Source organism: Paramormyrops kingsleyae, chromosome 9, assembly GCF_048594095.1.
Source record: "Paramormyrops kingsleyae isolate MSU_618 chromosome 9, PKINGS_0.4, whole genome shotgun sequence".
Lineage (NCBI taxonomy): Eukaryota > Metazoa > Chordata > Actinopteri > Osteoglossiformes > Mormyridae > Paramormyrops > Paramormyrops kingsleyae.
Window position 1 is genome coordinate 6,406,429 of NC_132805.1, and position 20,340 is coordinate 6,426,768.

Sequence of the window (20,340 nt, forward strand, 5' to 3'; positions counted from 1 at the left end):
AGAAACAGGGGGAATGCTGCAAATGTTTCTCACCACTGCGTGACGTCATTTCTCTCACAATAATGCCTGCTCTCCTTCTATATTACCTATGTTTGTTCAGGGACAAACAGAGGCATTGAGGAGAAGAGGCCCACCGGGTTCATTGCCCGTGCCAGTGTTTCTCAGACTGGTGCTCAGGGATCCATGATTTTGCTCCTTCCCAGCTCTTTAAAAACGTGGACTGTCTGGGGACCGGGTTCAGAAACGCTGGCCTGTGCTGCCATCTGCAGCTGGTACTATGGGAGAACATAGCTGAAATAGACAAGTATTTTTCTAAAGAAATGGAAGGGGGGGGGGTTCAAAGATGGGAGGTGGAGATTTAAGTATTCCTCCTAAATCTACCTATGACAGTTTTATTTATTTGATTGCTCTAGTCTTAAACTACAGTACTCTAAATGTTATTCAGTGCAGCACAGTGACTCACACTTCTAGGCTTTGGGTTTGAGCAGCACCCCTGCTATGTGTGTGGAGATTGCACGTGGTCCTTCTTGCACATATTTCCACCAGGTACTCCAGTTTCTTCCCATACTGCAGAAACATTCCCCAGTCGTATAAGCCCTGTGATGGATTGGCACACTTCTGACACAGGTTTAGATTTTTGTCTTTATTCTCTCTACTTTTTTTTTTTTTGGGGGGGGGGGGGTGCTTAGCAGGGTAAGCCTGTGTGCCTGTGATTGCAAGGTCACTGGTTGACCTCAGCAGAAGTCACATGTTCCTAGGCCCTTGAGTAAGGCCCTTAACCCCAAGCTCGCTTTTGTCACTCTGTGTGCAAAAAGAGAATTTCCCTATAGGTATTAATAAAGTATCACTCTATTCTATTCCATTCTATTTCTTTCTGCCTTCCTATAATTTAAACATCTGACTGTATTTGGACAGTATAGTGGAGCAGGGTTATCAGATACAGATTCAGGAGTAACAACCAGCATGACCAAGTAGGTTGTGTGAAATTTGGTAATTTAATTGTAAATATGGATAGAACATATCCTGGCCTTCCTCTTAACATTTCAAATCCTGTACTCTGTTTAAGGTGGAGATCAACATCTATGTGAACCAGGACCTGAAGGACCAGATGTGAACCCCAAAAATGGAAGTCTGCTTCATCATGGGCTCCCTGGCCTCAGAGATGAGTTTCACAACACCATAAAACAACAAAGATGAGCAAAATAATAAAAAAAAGCTTCACGTGTATCCATAGTAGCCTACGTTTGGATGCATGCTGACGGATATAAGCAAATGAATGTTTGAACAGACATTACTAATCAATAGGCAGAGCAGAACATGCGTATACGGTACACTTTACACGCTCCTAAATCAAAGTGCAGAGTACTGGTAACAACTACAGCTAACATGCTAATTAAATTAAGGTCTTATTATGATTTTTTGTCAAATTAATAAAGTACTATAAGGTGATTTTAATCTCCTTTCTGTAATTTTTGTGAAAATTAAAATGGGGATTAACTATACACAATTTGATTTAAAAAAATAGCAAAAGGAAAACACTCATTGGGTTTAAGAAAGGTTCTAGGATACGCCATTTTTTCCATATCGTTGAGTACGATACGCGTGGACTTGAACGAATTGTTACCCGATATAACTCGAGCGATTTAAAGCGACTGTAAACGGGCATGAAGTCCGTACAAAAACGACTGACCTGCAGCTTTTATTTTCTATGAAACAGACGCGGCGCTTATCTGCGGCAACGGAAGGTCTTTAGAGGTTGTACTGTACGTAAAGGGCGTGCGGTTCGAGAAAAAAAAGAGGATTAAACCACATATTATGGAGCATAATATTAAATATTTCATTATATATTGTGCTGATTTTTTTAAATGTAAGAATATAATGACAAAGCAGGTGAAACAGGGATAGGGTTAAAAACACATCTGACAGGACCTGAGCGGTCATCGGGTGACGGGAAACTCAGGCGCCGTGACTGGAGCCAGGAAAGTCGGGAATCTCTAAACAAGGTAAACAAATCAAACGTTTCTCCGCCAAAAAGCCGAATACTGCCGCCGATTTGCACCCAGGCACGTCGATATGGAGACAAACGTCAGCGACCGTGCAGCTGAAGCCGGTTATATAACCACGAATCGATCGGAGACACCTGAAAGCTGGATATTTAAATGACCCCTCAGCTGGCCGTGTTTTCTCAGTGGATCCTGTAGGTGGAAATCAGCTAGCTAGATGGACTGAGAAATCCGAGAGAAGGAAACAACCCCCCTCGGCGTTATGCATGACCTCTTCACGATCGGGTTAACACATTATCACCTAAATATAGCAAGCTTAGTTAAATCAGTGTTTGCACACTACAAGTAGCGAAGCGGGCTTTATTTTTATTATGTGGGCACTGGAGTGTAGACGGCGCCATCCTCACCCTCGGATAGCCGCAACTTTTCAGAGTAGGTCGCCTCGACCATCTATTGTTGCAATTAAAATTAATGTTAGCGTACGGTTTGTGATTCCTGCGATTACACGACGCCGTTGCTTATATGGATTCTTAACCGATATATGGATTTGCGCGGTAAATAGCTCGAATTGTTCAGAATACAGTTGCTGATCACATTTTACCGTCGTTTTAATGGAGTCCGGTCTTAACGCAAGTAGCGTTTGTTTAGGTATTTCCACATTGTATCGTGAGGAGAGCAATACTTACTAGGCAATTATGGGTTTGTGATAAAAGTTGTTAAACATATGTTAGGGTACTTGCAATCCGAATATCCTAAACAAAATAGTGTTATGTATTTACAAGTCAAATATCTATTTTTATGGGTTTCCCATTTCACTGCCTGTACGGTGGGAAAAGTGGTGGGAAAAACTCGGCTATGTATTTGCTATTGATTAGTCCAGAATGGGGTAGGTAGCAGATCCATAAACGTGCTTTGGATTAATGTTGGTTGGCTGTATCTCAGGAAAGAGATTCACTTAGCGTGTTTATGATACAGTATCGTAAAGGTTTATGGCTGATATCTAGAAAAACGTAAAAGGGTTAACTTGAGGGCGGCGTTGCGTTATTAATGCTAGGGTTATAATCAGTGAGCAATATCAGATGTTAAAGCGATGATTTGTAATAATAAAAAAAAAAATGAATTACAGTCTATGTGAAAGTTGAAAATCTGCTAAACGCAAATGGAAAATGCGTTACTTAGAGCAGTACATTTCCCACACCACGTGACTGATTCGTTTTTAGGGGAAGGTCAACAGTTGTAAATAATAATAATATATATAAATATAAATAAAATTTCCTTGGATCGGTTCATCTTATATTCACACCATGTAAAACACGCGGAAAGTGATATTTGTGGTTTGGAGTATCAAAGCCACACTGCAGTAGAAAAACGGATGCATTGTTGGGAAAATAGAACATTGTATTGTAAATGTACACATAGGATGCCAGAAGATGGCGTTTTAGTATGCAAAATCACAAATGATTAAATACACAGAGGACACTCAAGTGTAATATTTAACAGGTTGATTTGTCAGTCCCAAATCAAATGCACCTAAATACACAGTACACACAAATATTTGTTTATAACGCCCATTATAAATTATTACTTGAATTAGAAAGTAAAAATACAGATGACACTGTTACTCATGCAAAAAAGTTCCTCCTCATTAGACATATTTCCTTCAATGTAAGTGTGAAAATCACTATAGTTGTAGTTAAGTGCTACTGTTATAATTTCACTTCTATGCTTTTATAATTCTGGGTCCTCTTATTTGAAGTGTGACTCCCTGTATTAATACTTTGGTCTTGATCAAGATCTTTATAAACAAGCTAAAATTATTTTTTCCTGTATAGTCCAAGTTCAGATTTATGACACGTCATTTATCCTATAATCTTTATCCTGGATTCTGTCTCAATCAGCTTTCTTCCTGTTATCCCGTTATGGGGGACATGAAGACCCCGGATTTTGATGATTTATTGGCGGCATTTGACATTCCGGACATCGATGCCAAGGAAGCTATTCAGTCAGCCCCCGAAGAAACAGAGGGCCACCACGTGGGACCTGCGGGATTGGCGGGGAAGTCAGGTGGAAATGGAACCGGGGTTGGTGGAAGCGGAGGTTCATTGATGAGACCTGGAAGTTCTCCGGACCACCACCATCACCCACAAGCTCATCCCTCGCAAGGTGACCCCTCTGTTGTCAGCGTCATTGTGAAGAACAGAGTTCGCCCAGAGAACTTTGAGGAGGCCGACACAGATATTGATAAAGACGGAGTGGGCGTTGGTACAGAGGTGATGGGGGGAGTCAGTGGAGGAGTGGTAATGGGTCCTAGAATGCCAGGTTTGGTGTCACCGGAACCGCTCCTTCACAATGGATTTGAGGCTGCTGCCAGTTCCATGGATGCTGCGCTGAATCAGACCCAGGGCCAGTCGAATGGAGAACTCTGGGCTCCCTGTTCCCCCAAAGGAGGTAATGAGAGCAGTGGAAACGGCGTCGATTTAGGGTCAGCCTTTGGTACCAAACAAAGTGGCAATCTCTTCAACAGACTGAAACCCCTGGTGGCTCAGGGTCCAGGGGATCCCATGGGGAAGGTCCGAAAAATGCTTCTGCTACAACAGCAGCAGCTTCACCTGCAGCAGCATGAAATTGTGACAGAGGGAACAGACAGATCCAAGGCCGCTGGCTCCTGTGATGCTGCGGCTTCCCTTGTTCCCGGAGTGTCAGTAGGGATGCCATCGTCTTTCTTTCCCCCACCCATACCTGTGCACCCCAGTTCTTCTGCTCCCAACGTGGGCCCCCATCTCTCTCACTCCGGCCTGCATGAAGGCATGGCCTCTGGGACACGTTCTCCTTCACAGTCCACCGCTCAATTATTTAATGGCCCCCAAAGAAGAGGCTTCCCTCATTTAGAATTAGACGATGTTGATTCCGAACCAGATTTGGGAAGTCCGTTGGTAATTCAAGAGAGTCCGGATTCCCCAGCATGCACTCCTGCAAAATTCCCTCGCTGCCACAAGTCACCTGCTGAGGGGTTCAACACCAATTCCTCTCATTCTAATCCCACTACATCTACTTATATCAAGACTGGAGGTATTGGTCAAGGGCCAAGTTCACCCCTGCCATCCACTGGTTCCCAGAGTTGGCTTTCCACACTACCCACAGCCACCAGCGTGAACTCTAAGGAGGAACAGAAGTCGACGATGCATGTCATCGATGAGCGAGACTCCCCAGAGAGTCCTGAGCCAGAAACGCCTCACTCTGGACTCCCCAAAGACACTGGAACTGGAGTCTCCAGTAGAAGGTCAGCTGTTGCTGCGACCTCTGTCCCGTCGTCCTCTGCCCTCCAGAAAGCTGGCGAGAAGGTGGAGATAAATGGCAGTAAGGAAGAAGAGGCGAGGGACAAAAAGGTGAACATTCTAGATGGCTCTAATCCCGTGGAACCTGATTCAGCTCCGGGAGAGAGAAAGAAAGATGAGAAGATGGATGTGGATGATGGAGACAAATCTTCAACAATCGTCGTTACTAACACAGCTGTCGCCTCTAAGGGCACAACTGGGACTCCCTCCAGGCCTCTGAAAGTACGTATCAAGACCGTAAAGACCTCAACAGGGGGAATCACTAGGACAGTAACTAGGGTCGCCCCCAAAGGAGCGGGTTGTGCGAGCGCCAAGGCTGGTGACTCCAAAGCTCAGCCTGGGGGGCGTAAAGATGCCAGTAGGCCCAGGAAAGCCAACATCGCTTCCTCTGTTCGACAGCCTGCTTCCCAGCAGCAGAACAGCAAAGGCACCATTTTGCCCGTGTCCGTCCTTCAGGAAGCCAGCACCGCCATGCTGGTGGCCGCCAGCAAAGTCCAGAACAAGATGGCCGCCACAGCGTCTGAGAAGACAAAAGTCTCCACCACTGCTGTCAGCATCACAAAGGTCGCCACTCTCCCCTCTGTGTTACCGTCATCCGCAGCCACCTCCTCTTCTAAATCCAGTCCAGGAACCAGCGGGATCAGCATACGCACCATGGCGCAGAAAACGGTCAATGGTGGCACTGCTACCGCCCTGACTGGCCAGATCTCCAAGCCCGCCTCGATTGTTAACAGTACGGGCGCTGTAATTTCACGTAGCCAGTCCAGCCTGGTGGAGGCCTTCAATAAGATCCTCAACAGCAAGAATCTCTTGCCCAGCTATCGGCCCGATCTCTCCATGCCCCTGCCTTCCGAGTGGAGCCTCCCGCTACCCACCAATGGCTATCGCTGCCTGGAATGCGGCGATGCTTTCGCCTTGGAGCGCAGCCTAGCGCGTCACTACGACCGACGCTCACTGCGGATTGAGGTCACCTGCAACCACTGCGCCAAGCGGCTGGCCTTCTTCAACAAGTGCAGCCTGCTGTTGCATGCACGAGAGCATAAGGAGCGGGGCTTGGTCATGCAGTGCTCCCACCTAGTCATGCGGCCTATCTCTGTGGAGCAGATGATTGGCCAACAGGATACCACACCAGTTGGTGAGTCTCCCTGTTTGCTGTTTGTTGTTGTCTGCCTGTCTCCCAACATGTGACAGGAGCAAATGAAATGGCAGTAGAATTGTAGGGGTGCCATGAGGTGCTTTTCCACTACCGGAACTTTTTTTCGAGGAACCAGGAATTTCTGTCGTATTCTCACCATAACTCAGTCCAGTTGTAGTTCCAGAACCTTTTATTAGTCCCTACTCTGAACTAGGTACTTTTTGTATGACCACAAACTGTTGGGATGGGCCTTATAGTGATAAACTAGCTGATTGGTTGGCCACAAGCACTAACGTGGAAGTTACACGGAAGTGTGTGGAAAAAAGGTAAAGTATTGAGCTGATGGAATTATTTTTGTATCTCAGTTACATTAAATGCATCAATGAATACTGTTTCGCTTGCATCTCTTTATTTCTGCATTGGAAAATTCAAACGATAATATACTTTTTGTCTAATATTGCTGTCTGCCTGTTTAACCTAGAAGCTTTTTGCATCTCCCTTTCTGATTTAGCATAAACGTCACGGTTCCTCTTGTGTGGTTGGAAAGTGACAAATGAAAGTGGCCCGGAGGTGCAAAAGTTTTCGGGTGAGACGGAACTTGGAACCAGGAACTAGGTTCCTGAACTTCGGTGGGAAAGCACCTGTGGTGGCTCAATGGGAAGCACTGTTGCCTCTCACCTCCACGTTTTTGGGTTTGTGTTGTGTGTCACTCAGCGGCTTGGGATACTGTGCCTGTTATTGGAAGGTTGCTGGCTCAGATCTCAGGGAAGGTAGTGTGATGTTACCGTTGGACCCTTGACAGGACTGCCTGAGCCTGCTTTCTCAAAAATGGGACTAATTGGCATCTCTAAATAGCCCATAGTTTATGGAAGTGTGTGCATTTGCCTTGTGATGGCCCAGAATTGTCACTTGCTACTTTCTGTTTTTTGATGGGTAGAGCTGGTACCAAACTCACACCTGTCTGTTGCTCTGACTGTGGCTGTTCCTCCTGCCCTCCCCAGGCATGCTCTCCTCCCCTCTCTCTTCTCCCTCCCTGGCCCCCGTCCCTACAGCTCTGTCCTCCATGGCCTCCGGCTCTTCGAAGGAGGAGCCAGCCGGCCAGGCCGCGCCCGCCCGCCCCCGGCGTGCTGCCGACAGCCCCCAGGTCCTGCTGCCCCTCCCCTGCAAGAAGGGCGAGGAGCTGCAGTACCACAACTTCAAGTGTGCCGAGTGCCGGGCCCAGCTGGGGAGCAAAGCCGAGCTGGTGGCCCACTTCCAGGAGGTCAAGGCTGAGTCTGACACTGTGAGTGCAGGGGAGGGGGGTCCTCCTGCCTGTTGACATAGGTGCGCATGACAATGGCTCACTGAGCGTCTCCCGCCCGCCTTTCTCTGCTCCCCCGACAGTCCTGCACGCTGTGCTCGCCCCCCATGATGCTGCCCAATGCCTGCAGCGCCGCCGCCCACCAGCGTCTCCACAAGCACCGAGCCCCCCACGTCTGCCCTGAGTGTGGGGGCGTGGCGCGGCCCGCCAGCTTCCAGACGCACCTGGACGAGGCCTGCCTGCACTTCTCCCGTCGCATCGGTTACAGGTCGGTTGCTCATCGTCGCCACCTGCTGGCCGTTGCCGGCACTGACCATCCGCTGACCCAAATCTGCATGGCGTCCAGGTGTTCCAGCTGCCAGGTGGTTTTCGGCGGCCTCAACTCCATCAAGTCGCACATCCAGACTGCCCACTGCGAGGTCTTCCACAAATGCCCCAGCTGCCCCATGGCTTTCAAATCAGGCCCCATGGCCCAGGCTCACATAAGCACCCAGCATCCTACGCTGGGCTCCACACCTGCCAAGTAGGATCTGTTCTTTCGGGTTTTACCCCCCCCCCCCCCCCTTCTCTGAGGCTCAAACCGAGCTCCCCTGAGTCACTCCTCTGTCTGCTCTTGCAGGATGATTTACAAGTGCGTGATGTGTGACACGGTGTTCACCCAGAAGCCTCTGCTCTATGTCCATTTCGATACTCACCTGGCCAAACAGAAGGTGCACGTCTTCAAGTGTCCTGACTGCACCAAACTCTATGCTCAGAAAGGTTCCATGATGGAGCACATCAAGGTACTGTATTTCAACCAAAGCCAATTAGCTTAATTAAGCCAGTTCATTTCAATTTATATGGTGCCCTTCCGCAGTGCATAGAAATTTAATGCGAGTTGCATCACAGATGTACAGTACTGCTGGGAATTGCCAGGTAGCTCATGATACAATACTCATCCCGATACCAGTGTCACATTGATGCATCATGACGCATCGTGATATTAACATTGTATCCTGATTATAATATTTAAATAATGGAACAGTGTTAACAGTCATCCATCTATCCATTTTCTATACCTACTTTTTCAATTGAAATTGAATTACCAGCTAATATTTAGAATTAGTATTTTGAATAAAGTTGTTGCCCAACTGACTCCCGGTTGCATAAACCATGCATTAAAATAGCAAATGTTAAAAAGCCTGAAACATTATATTTGTGTTTTAACAGTTCAGAGGTAAGTAAGTAAAATTTATTTATAAAGGGCCTTTTACAGGCCTGTCAGAAGGCGACGAACAATATGAATACGAAACTAAAACTGTAAAACCAGAACAAAAACAGGCAACGAAAAAATGGTTTAAACGAAGAAACAGAAACAAAACAAATGCAAAACAAAAGCATGTCACTGCATTTCGGCACTGCAGTGCTTTTAGCATAGGCTACATTAACAGCATATTTTTTATCAGCATATGTTGGAAAAAAATACTTGTAGTCTTCAGACGTAAGTATTTGGATATTGTGACCGGTGTCTGGCAGACGTTCCTTGTGGAGCTCTGAGACTCCATGCTTTGCTCTTTTGCCTTTGACACCAATAACCTTTCTCTTATGATTCTTACGTTGCTGCTCCCAGATGGCCCACAGGGGGGCGTCGGTGAAACAGGAAGTCCCGGCCTCCACTTCCACACCCGCACCTCGTCCCCCACCTCCCTCGTCCACTCCCAAATCCAAGTCCTCCACCAAAATGGAAAGCTCAGATGGGGAGGACTGGCCCGGCGACCGGGAGGAGCAGGAGGGAGAGGAGGAGGCCGACGGGGAGGGGCAGGACGAGGCCCCCGGCACCCCTGAGGCGGGGCCCCCCGGAGCAGCGACCTCTGAGTGGAGCTGCCGTCAATGTCAGACGCACTACGCGGAGAGGGAAGCTTATATCTCGCACATGAAGAAGAAGCACGGCAAGGTCAGCACTGCTTTGGGGGGGGGGGGCGCTGTGGGGTTTACAGTATAGCTGGCATATGTTCATGGGGGAGATGTGTGGCTCAGTGGGTTTGGCGGGTGACTCTTTCATCAGATGGTCGCAGGTTCAAAGCTCAGTGTCAGTAGAGTTATTTCACTGTTGGGCCTTTAAACAAGGCCCCATTTGACCATCCTTTCTCAATAATACTAATGACACTTTATTGATCCCCGTGGGGAAATTCTCTTCTCGCCTACCCTGTCTTGCTGTCCACGGCACACAGACTGATACGTAGGTGAGAGCGAGCTTGGCAGCGAAGGGCAGCCACCTGCAGTGGCGTCCATGGAGCTGGGGGTTAAGGGCCCACAGACATGTGACTAATCTGCAGAAGCTGGGCTTCGAACTGATGACCATCTGATCACCGGCAGAGAGGCTTAGCCACACGCTGCCTCCCATGTACATCACTTTGACTGTGAATATGTAGAAGCACGTAGGACACTGCAAGCCATATCCAACCAGACCCTAAAATGCCTTTTGATTAGATCAAACTCCCCTCACTTGCTAAATAGAGAGGGAGAGAGAGATACTTTATTTATGCAGAAGGAAATGTAGGTGTCCACTAGCTTATACATACACGTAGGCACACAGACCTATGACATTCACGCACACATACATACTGCAAAAAATACAAAGGAAAATATCGATTGTGGGCCATTGGAGTAAGGAACAATAACAAACAAATAAATAAATATAAAACAAGTGCTATATACATAAATCTCAAGGACATCACTTGGGGGATCTCAAAAGAATAGATTTGTTTATTTTGAAATTAGTGATTGGAAAATTTGTGCTGGTCTGCAAAGCTGCTTTGCCACAGAATCAGCCCCGGGCACCTGGAGATCAGACACAAGCCGTCCCAGTCATGCGTGTTTGCAGATCTACCACAAACGGAAAGAGTAGGCAGTTTGTAGGCATATAAGGCATCGTACTGTATATCTTTCTGTAATTCTAAGCAGTAAAATCACAAAGGATGCTTTAGACAAGAACGGCTTCATCTTTGCAGCCTGGAGCACAGAAGGGCATCTCTCTCTGCTGGTGTGGAATTATTTAGACCAAGGCTGGGCAGCTGGAGCCTGGGCTGTGGGGGTTTTCATGGGAATTTCTGTTTTATTGCCCCATCGCAGTTCATGAAGAAGTTCCCGTGTCGTATGTGCGAGCGCTCCTTCTGCTCCGCCCCCAGCCTGCGGCGGCACGTGCGGGTCAACCACGAGGGCATCAGGAGGGTCTTCTACTGTCCGTGAGTGTCCGTCACCCCCCCCCCCCCCGACGTCGTGCAGTTTCCTTCAGCGCCCCCCCTGGTTCCCACTGTGTTAGTGCTCCTCGATATTGAGCCGGACACCCCCTGTGCATGACCCGGTGGGTTTTGGGGTCTTGGCTGACACCCTTGGCCCCACGCTGTCTCTCAGATATTGCACTGAAGGCAAGCGGACCTTCAGCAGCCGGCTGATCCTGGAGAAGCATGTACGGGTCCAGCACGGCCTGACTCCGCAGGACCAGGACGGCCGGCAGGTCTGAACCTGAAGTGGGTGGGTGGGGATGGGAGGGGCATTTTTATTCTCGTAAGCGTTTGCCTGAATTGCCTGCCCTAAAAGTGCAGGGTGTGTAGCTTGTGTCCATTTCTAAATCTAAAAGATTTTCCATCCCCCACGCACCTGCAGAGTCCTGCTCGGACCCGGGCCAGAGCGCAGTTGGACAGCTCCTCTGAGCAGGAGGGTGGGCTGGGCCAAGAGGAGGCTGCTTCTGGAGAGGAGGAAGGTGAGGTCGGGGCAGGTAGCGGGAGTGAGGAGCCTGGCGAGGGCGCCAGCCCAGCGAAGAGGCCCCGGGGCCCGAGACCTGCCTCGGAGGAGGGCCCATTCTGCTGTGCCCCCTGCGGCTTCTCCACGGAGGACAGGCAGACGTTCCTGCAGCACATCCCGCAGCACCGCACTGATGGCGCCGCCCTGCAGTGCACGCAGTGCGGCGCATGCTTCGCCTCCGCCGGCTCCTTCAGTCGCCACCGCTTCATCGCGCACCGCGTGCGGGACCCGGACCCCGCCGGCCGCACCGGCTCCCCCACCAGGGGGCGCTCCGATTCGGCCGACATCCCGTCGGCCTCCTCGTCGCCGGACTCCCCTGGGAACCCCCGGGCGGCGGAGGACGGCGAGGACCAGACGGCCTGCAGGGTGTGCAGCCGGCATTTCGACAAGCTCTCCGATCTCAACACGCACTTCAGGACGCACGGCATGGCCTTCATCGCCTCTCACAAGACGGACAAGCCTGCGTAGGCCTGAGGAGGAAGAGGAGGCAGAGAGAGAAACCTGAGGAGTGCACCTGGGTTATGGAGAGGTGCAGTGAAGGGAAACAACAGAACACAAATGAGGCTCGTTTAGTTAGTATTTCTCTGCTTTGGACGGGAGGGAAAAGCCAGAGCTAATTGGAGTCAGAGCCTTTGGCTTTTATGTAACCTGTCAGTTTCCCCTCCGAGTCCTTAAGGAGGTAACGGGAGCTTGAGAATGGACTTCACCGGCATTGAATGGCCCTGATCTTTGACCCACTGGAAGAAGGACTTGTCCGCCGCAGCTTTGACGGAGCTGCAGGATGCAGATTTCAGTGGGGCTGAAGTCGGCCATCACAGAGCACCATCACAGAGCACCATCACAGGCAACAGTGGTGACTCCGTGTTACTGTAGAGACACATGGTTCTCCTCCGACTCATTTGTGAACCTGTTTAACTTAAGTTCTCCAGATCTAGCTTGACCAAGATCTTATACATTTGTTTTATTCCTTTGAGGAGGTCATCAGATTCTGTTAAGTGTTCTTCTGTAACACACCTTTACTCCCCTAAGGGACGTCTTATTTTCTGTTTTTATTATTTTTTATTTTAATGATTAACTTAATTTTAATGTGGTATCGCCACTAGGCCAAGAGGCTAAATGGCAGACCAAGTTGATTTCATCACTACAGAAAGATATTTGTGAAAAACATTTGAAGCATTATGTCATGAACACTCTAGCGCAGGGTTTCCTAACCCGGTCTTCAGGGACCCGTAGACAGTCCATGTTTTTACTACAGGGAGTTGGGAGGGAGCAAAAATGTGGAGAACTGTATTGGGGAACACTGTTCTAGTAATGTAGTAATGTTTGTCATTGGTTGGTTATTTAAAAAAAAGTCACGTTGTTTTTGTTTTGAATGAGTATGTTTGGATTACTTATGACATGGCTGCTGGTGTTGAAGCCGACTGAGATACATAGTGATGTTTTAGTGAGATTCTCTCCTTCATATTACAGGAAATTACATCAGCCAGAGACTGACTTTGGCTGTACATGTCCTGTAAAATGCTGTGGATCCAGATGGTGAGTCATGTACTGGATGAGGACACAATAACAGCTTTTTGTTTTTTGGTACAGATTAACTCCTGAACAGCACAAAGCGTGTGTTGCGGCAGGTACTTTCTCTCTCACACACACACACACACACACAGGTGTTTTTCTAGGCTTAATGAGAACTCAATGTGAATAAGTAGATTTGCACTCGGAGTAGGGGATTTCCACATCGAAATTTCTCTCCATGAACTGTCAGTTCTGGGCCACAGAACTGGCCGTAGGCTGAAATCCACTCAAGCAGGTGTGTTTGTGTGTGTGTGTGTGGGGTTAAATTTAGTCAATTAGTGAACAGTATATGACGGGTGGAGATGACTGTGAATCACATTTTATAACCTTTACATGATGTTTTACATTGTATAGCTGTCTGTGAGTTATTTTAGTCTATAGAGTTGCAAGATGTATATATTGACCTACAAGACGAATGTGCTTCATGTTCTGGAAAACAACCTTTTTTTTTTTTCCCTTTTGCTTTTGCCGATTTCCTGGCAGGGTGTTATATTTTAAAGCTGTATAGTGTAATGAAAGTTATTAATACCCTGCATTGGGACACTGACGGTGGTTTGAGGGATGTTTCATAACTCTGAAAGGGAATCTTTTTAAATATTATATTCATATATTCCTAGCCTTGTCACAGAAATCAGTGCTAATTGTAAACTACATTTCTATTATTCCTGTTTTTAAGGTGTGTTGTGTGTGTGTGTGTGTGTGTATGTATGTATGTATGTGTGTGTGTGTGTGTGTGTGTGTGTGTGTGTACATGTGGGTTTTTTTTTTAAACCAGAAGTGGCGATTTTTTTAATATAAAACCCTATATTGTGCATATTTGGGTCCTACCTGTTTGCTCAATGCCACTTGGCTGTAATTATTGGTTTGTGTAGACATAGGTGTGTTTCTGAAATAAAAGGCCATTATTAAAAAAAAAAAAAAAAAGTTGTGAGATGCATTAATAGGGATTAGGCCTGTAGCGGTACACATATTCGTCAGATGCCTTTGGTTACATCGTTTTTTGTTCGGAATGCACAATGAAACGAATGAATACTTTTCTTGACATGGGCGGGATCTAAATTCACAAGTACATGAGCACTGAAAACAGGGTAATTTTGGCTCTGAGTTGGGTTTGACTAGTGCTGGTGGTCTGTCATAATCGGTAGTTTGGGAACGTTTTGGTTTCCTAGTAAATTACAGCAACACTGGAGAGAAGATAGTCCAGACCGAGACTGTCGGCTGTTATACCGAAGTCGGAGTTATTGCTGGAGACACATACAACATGCTAACAAACAGTGTGTACGAATGGAACAAGACTGAAGCAGCCTCTGCAAGTTTCAGTCCAGGCTATCGGGGTATTTAATGCTACACATATGCGACCATGCTCGGTAGTAGAGAATACTAGATTTTATTCATTGTGGTGGTGATGCAGTCTTATTTTTTAATTTTGAATATTTATTTTTACAATGTGCAAATAAGCATGTCTTAGTTTTTGTTATTCAGACACATCAACGGATACCTTTGTTTGCAGTTTTAATATTTTCAACTTGTTGTCCCTCCTGTACCGAAAATTGCACTGAACCGTGAACAGAAGACCACAGTGTGTACTGTCACACCCCTAATAGAGAGTGATTTAGATGAGCTAATCTGCACTCGTGTCTAATTAGTGTCTTTGCTTATTCGATTGCTGTGTTAATTACACCATCTAATTCTAATTAATAAACACATTGTAGGGTTTCAGGAGAGTGGATTTTAATCTTAAAGATCTTCAGTGTCTCGTATTCTGCTGCCATAGGGGTTTTTCTAGGGTGTATATATACATACATACACTACAGGCCGGAAGTTTGGGCCCCACCCTCCGATTTTTAAAAAACAAAACACTGCTTTTCCAAACTTTTACTACAAGAAAATATTAAAAATACATTTAACTGTCTGGTTTTGAAGTGTAATGTAACAATTTACTGTACATTGTAAGTGCAATTTAATAGCTGCAAGTATGAGTTTCATCAAAATAACTTGCCTTTATTACAGCAGCACAGATTCACAGCCTCCTTTCCAGCAATTTTTGGAAATAACTTGTATCCAAACCCTCCCGGTACCGTCGAGGATACAAACAGTTCTGTCTCATTTGCTAGACTCATTTTAAACTTTTCTCTCCAACTGGGCCCATGGATGAACGTCCGTCTGTCCACGAGACCTGCTCCCAGTCCCAAATACTCCAGTTTGTGTTTTTTGGCTATAGTAGTCTCTTTTTCTTGTTAAGTTTCAGCTTTGCAGCCATACTCCCCCTGGAACTCAAAGACTGCTTTCCCGGTTGCTGCCGGGCGAGTCATTGGAACGTAAGTGTTGATCTTCAGCCTCTGATCTCACTTTCCTTGCCCCAGACTGTTTCTGGTCACTGTTGCTTCCTGTCAACCGTTTTCTCTGTAAACAGAAGAGCACTCCATGCTTAGAAATATTTAACTTCCTGGCTATTTGGTGATGAGAGAACCCTTCTTCACTCAAAATTTTAATTTGAGCCCTCTGTTCAATTGTTAGCTGTGCCTTTCTAGCCATTACAACCTTAAAAATATTTATCAAAAATTATGACATCAGTTGTGATTACGATACAACAGAAGATTGAAATGAGGAGCGGACAGTGTATTAAACCACTTACAAACTCATCTGGGACAAGACAGACAAGTAAGTATCATTTAGTTTATTAAGACACAATCAAGAGAGGCCACGAGCAAATCAAGTTCTGACATTAGTAAACAGAATTCACACAAAGTGAATGTCAATGCACTAAAGCAGACCTGATATAATTTCAACCTTTGTGGCTAAATAATGTTACTGCAAGCGATACACTACTGAAAACAAGCGATACACTACTGAAAACCAGTCAGTTACATTTGTTTTAAGTGTTTCTAATATTTTCTTGTAGTAAAAGTTTGACAAAGCAGTGTCTATATATGCTTCAGAGAGCCCACATTCTTGATAAACCACTGAACAATTTTATCAATATTGTGTATTTATTCAAATGAATTATTCAAGATTATCTTGAAGTTTGGTATGGACTGTTCTTGGCAGATTTGGATCCGTGAAGTAATCTGGGTTAGGGGAAAAAATGCAAAATTAATAAGAATGTAAACACATCAAACAAATCTTGTCAATTGCTAGATCTTTTATCACATTACTTTCATTTGCATCCTTTTCACTGAGAAAGTAGTGGTGCATTAGCAGTTGGCCAGTTAGATCCTGAGAGTGGAGCGGACAGTCCCAGACTCCCTAATTATCATTCTGGCCGACTAACAAAAGCAACCAAAGTTAAGACCTTCCTGAATTTTAAGATAGGAAAAATGTTAGATCATTGCTACACTGCCATCAGCTGTGCTTATCACTCACTCAGAAATGAAAACGTCAAAGTGGGAATGGGGACTGATTTAAAGAGATTACATAAGTTTGGAGAGGCACTGCGAGAGGCTAAATGCATGTATTCTGCCTAACAGCTACAAACCACAAACCCCTCCTCCTGCTCCATTAAAAACTTTAACAAGTTCTGCTCTCAGCCCCTGGAGCCCTCAGCTCCAGATCATTGGCACCTTCACCTCTATCCAACCCCCTAAACTGAAACTGAAATGAAATGAAATGATCCTCAGTTTAACATTTGCACACATTAGAATGGTTCTATTTGCATGAGGTCCAAGCGCATGGTCAGGCTATTTATCCAGCAGCTCTACCTTGATGAGCAGCCAGGTGGTAATACAACTATTCTACAAAGGCCAGGACTCAAAGTGGCAACCTTCTGATCACATGCACAGAAGACTAACCCACTGAGCCCCACAGCGCCCCCAACTGCCACTGCTGCTACACTGCGTCAAGCGTATTATGCCCCCCAGCTAATGAACCCACTGCAACACTGCATTGCAGTATCCACATCATCAGCACTAAGCACAATATTCTATGTATATAATTATGTTAATTTCCTTAACCGTCCTTCCTTGACTGTCCCAAAGTAGGCCTTAATTCCACCTAAGTAAAATTACATGGCGATTCTGAGTCTGAAAAAGGTCATTACGTACCTGCTGCAAACTCGCAAATATCAACTGGCCTTTTGAAGAACAGGCTTCTGCCAACGGGGAAAAACAATTTATTTTTATCTAACAGTGATAAATCAGTGATAGTTAACTCAGATTATAGTGACTGATCTACAAGTCTCTACAAGTTACCCCAACAGGCGGCTGCCCTTCGCAGACAGCTTGTTCTACAAAGAGCAAGCTTATGGAGGCGTAAAAAGAATTTGCCCATGAGGGACAATAAAGGTTAAATTACAATTATTTATTAATTATAAGTTTGACTCACATTTACTGGTCGCATTAACTTGTACCACACCGTGAAAATAGCGCACATTAATAGGTGTGTTAGTGTATTTATGTTTAATAGTAAATGTCGTAGCCGTGTCATGTTTGCTGATGAATGCAGCAGAGCGTGTCAGCGTTTAGCCTTAAGTGCGACATTTGAGCTGCTGGCTTCCAAGGCGGCTTTTTTGTGGTGAGAGTACAGTAGGATTTCCGTTTTCTAAAGAGCTTGCTGCCTCCGTTGTAAACGGTGCACACACCTAATATAATTAATATGCTGTACTCAGTACTCAATATGCTCTTCTAAAGCACTTATCCTAGCCAGCGTTAAGGGCCTGGAAGCCCGTATCAGGCAGCACAGAGCACAAAGCAGGTGACACGCTGGACGGCTGCCAGTCCATTGCACAGACATAAAAATACAGCGAACCCATGCAGTAAGGGCAATTTAGCGGCGCAATGTATTCAGGAAAATATAGCGCGTGTGTGATATTAACAAACCTAATAGCTAATTGACAATTCTTTGGTACCGGACTACAAACCTTAAAAATTCGCTCAGTAAAACTTCCACTTCTGGGTGAGCTCTCAAGTATTTTTCATTGGAGATTCTAGTTTTTATCTGAAATAATTTTGTTTGCGTAAATTAGACGGACAAGTAGCCTACCCAAATATCAGTTAATTTAACTAAAATGCATGCTATATGCCAGCTGATACTTGCTTGCTACCTTGAATTGTCGGAGTTTTTCTTGCTGTTCCGGGCTTAATGCACCGACATCTAGCTTTTCCAAACCGGTGTTTTCAGTCATTTCTCTCTTCTAAAGAGCAGCAACCTGTTGTTATGTTGTTATGGTAACTGTTGTTATGGTAACCGTCACTTCTGGTTTTTTGCTGGCCTGAATTGCTGCAGGGGAAGTTATGCGGGTGTTCTGCGTCGATTAGTCACATTAAAATCCTTTGGAACATCAGACAGCTAAAACAATGAACAGTCGACCAATAAACGCTGAACAATAAATACTGAGGAGGGGGGGTGGGGTAAAATAATAACACGTGTACAAGAAAGGCTCAGTGGTGTAGAGCAGCACAAATAGACAGTACACAGTAGGCTAAATAAAAGGCATTGTAGTGCAATATATGGGGGGGGGGCAGATGTACACCAACAGGATTCATGGTGTTCATGTTTATTTTAATGACAGCAGTCAATATAACAACTGAACTAAACATCAGATCAATTTGACAACTATCTACAAAGTGTGCAGCTTTCAAAATGCTGGTTCTGTGTTTTCTCCATGGAAATATCATTTTCTAAATTACTTTTTTAAATGCTTCCATTCGTTAAATCACCACATATGCAATAGACATGCATCCTTTGAGAGTCTTTATGGTAGCTTTTACCCACATTAGAAAACCAGAGGCATGAAGAGTAAATCAGATTAAAAGCGAAACCAATCTCACAATAAATCCAAAACAATATACATGTAGTTTCATAGGCTTTAATTGCAGTAAAATGTTACAGAGTAACTTGCAAAATACTCAGAAATATACCAAAAGATACATAGTATGGGGAATAATTACAGCAGTATCTCCGGAGGCGTGTGCCGCTTGGCATGACAGCACACTGCTCATTGTATACACACTGGCACAGCTTGGAGCCCTTATATGCTTCCACAGCTTAAGAAAGATCTACAGCTGAAGCCCAGTATTATAATATCACAGAGACACTCCGTACAAAGTAAGCATGGATTATACAGGAAAGCTACAGTATAGGCACATTATCAGCCTGCAAGCAAGTTTTTAGTGGGTACCGGCAGGTAGGTGCACTGACTGGGGGAAAGTGTACAAACCAGCCTGAAATGCTTCAGATTCAACTTGTCATTTCTCTTTCTAGAAATGTCATATTTTAATATTTGTTTTTACAATAATAAAGGATTTTTCACACTCTTTACCTAATCTATGCCTTGTTATTTTGGTAACACTTTACTTAAAACAGTCATTATAATGTATAATAGATACATTCACAATGCGTTATAATGCATGGACAAAGTATTATAAACACAGCGATCTTTATATAAAGGCATAACATTATAGGCATGTTCATTATGCATTATGAATTCTCTATGAAGTTCTCATCTATAATGCACTATAAATACCTTTATAATGCAGTACAAAGCATACTTAATGTTTATATTGACCATTATAATGCATTATGAAGGTATGTAACCCGTCAGGAAAAAGAAAGTGAGGTCCTCACTCTTCGGGTCAGGGGGTACCCAACAGCCGTGTTTCAAAAACCATTAAAGATAATGACAAGTTTAAAAAGTGTTTTTATATGGTGTCAAAATAAAACATTCAAACTTCGGTCAATTTTCTATTTTTACCTGCCGGTACCTATTTTTAAGAACAATATATCCCAACACATAACACATTTAAAAGGTACTAATTTGGCATTTCAGGCTTGTTTATTGGCCATTAGAAGATAATTTATTCATCAATTCTGTGTTATAAACATTCTAATATTATTGGAAATATTTTATATGTAATAATTTAACGAGTATAATTATTGCCAAATACCATAATATGTATCTAGGTGTGTCTGTGTATATATTTATTATATACGCATATAGATTATCAGACTGAGAAATGAGACAATGGCAAATTTCCCCTTATGCTATTGATAATGTGTAACATTTAAAATCTAATTATATAGTAATATATAAAACTTAACATTTCTATAGTTAATTAATAATGTTATATATGACCTTTACGGACACAGATGTCCTGCAGCTGTGTAAATGCCAGCGTACTACTCGTCCTGCACACACTGGTACAGCTAACGTCCCTCTTTAGCTTCCACAGCTAACGGCCGACTAAATCTCAGCTACCCACTGACAGGCTAAACACA

The 20,340-nt window shown here is 44.9% G+C and overlaps 2 protein-coding genes across 5 annotated transcripts; one reads left to right on the top strand and one right to left on the bottom strand.

Annotated features, from left to right (window-relative positions):
• Window positions 1-1,817: 1,817 nt before the first annotated feature.
• On the top strand, window positions 1,818-14,056 carry znf687a (zinc finger protein 687a). Of its 4 annotated transcripts, none has more exons than XM_023801392.2 (10): window positions 1,818-2,003; window positions 3,902-6,473; window positions 7,475-7,755; window positions 7,857-8,041; window positions 8,120-8,296; window positions 8,393-8,555; window positions 9,383-9,706; window positions 10,885-10,997; window positions 11,167-11,269; window positions 11,419-14,056. In XM_023801392.2, the coding sequence occupies exons 2-10, from the start codon at window positions 3,923-3,925 to the stop codon at window positions 12,022-12,024; spliced, it is 4,503 nt and encodes a 1,500-aa protein (XP_023657160.1). In that variant the 5' UTR covers window positions 1,818-2,003; window positions 3,902-3,922; the 3' UTR covers window positions 12,025-14,056. The 4 variants fall into 4 exon arrangements, with proteins under 4 accessions (XP_023657160.1, XP_072572272.1, XP_072572273.1 ...); XM_072716171.1 differs by having other exon boundaries at window positions 1,820-2,003; window positions 11,167-11,286; window positions 11,419-11,556; XM_072716172.1 differs by having other exon boundaries at window positions 1,820-2,003; window positions 11,167-11,282; window positions 11,419-11,526.
• An 832-nt stretch (window positions 14,057-14,888) lies between these two features.
• On the bottom strand, window positions 14,889-18,292 carry LOC111838448 (regulatory subunit of type II PKA R-subunit domain containing 1). Its single transcript, XM_023801445.2, has 4 exons — window positions 18,167-18,292; window positions 17,984-18,060; window positions 17,169-17,215; window positions 14,889-16,196 (listed from the first exon to the last, which is right to left on the bottom strand). Exons 1-4 carry the CDS (start codon window positions 18,245-18,247, stop codon window positions 16,132-16,134), a joined length of 270 nt encoding a protein of 89 aa, XP_023657213.1. The 5' UTR covers window positions 18,248-18,292; the 3' UTR covers window positions 14,889-16,131.
• Window positions 18,293-20,340: the final 2,048 nt, after the last annotated feature.

Excerpts from the sequence above, each read along its gene's own strand:
- LOC111838448 (XM_023801445.2), bottom strand. The coding sequence starts at position 18,247 with ATGACTGAAAACACCGGTTTGGAAAAGCTAGATGTCGGTGCATTAAGC. Across the intron at positions 18,061-18,166 it reads AAAAACTCCGACAATTCAAG|ATAAAAACTAGAATCTCCAA; the intron begins GTAGCAAGCAAG and ends AAATTATTTCAG. Across the intron at positions 17,216-17,983 it reads TTACTGAGCGAATTTTTAAG|AAGCCTGTTCTTCAAAAGGC; the intron begins GTTTGTAGTCCG and ends CCCCGTTGGCAG.
- znf687a (XM_023801392.2), top strand. The coding sequence starts at position 3,923 with ATGGGGGACATGAAGACCCCGGATTTTGATGATTTATTGGCGGCATTT. Across the intron at positions 8,297-8,392 it reads CTGGGCTCCACACCTGCCAA|GATGATTTACAAGTGCGTGA; the intron begins GTAGGATCTGTT and ends CTGCTCTTGCAG. Across the intron at positions 9,707-10,884 it reads TGAAGAAGAAGCACGGCAAG|TTCATGAAGAAGTTCCCGTG; the intron begins GTCAGCACTGCT and ends GCCCCATCGCAG.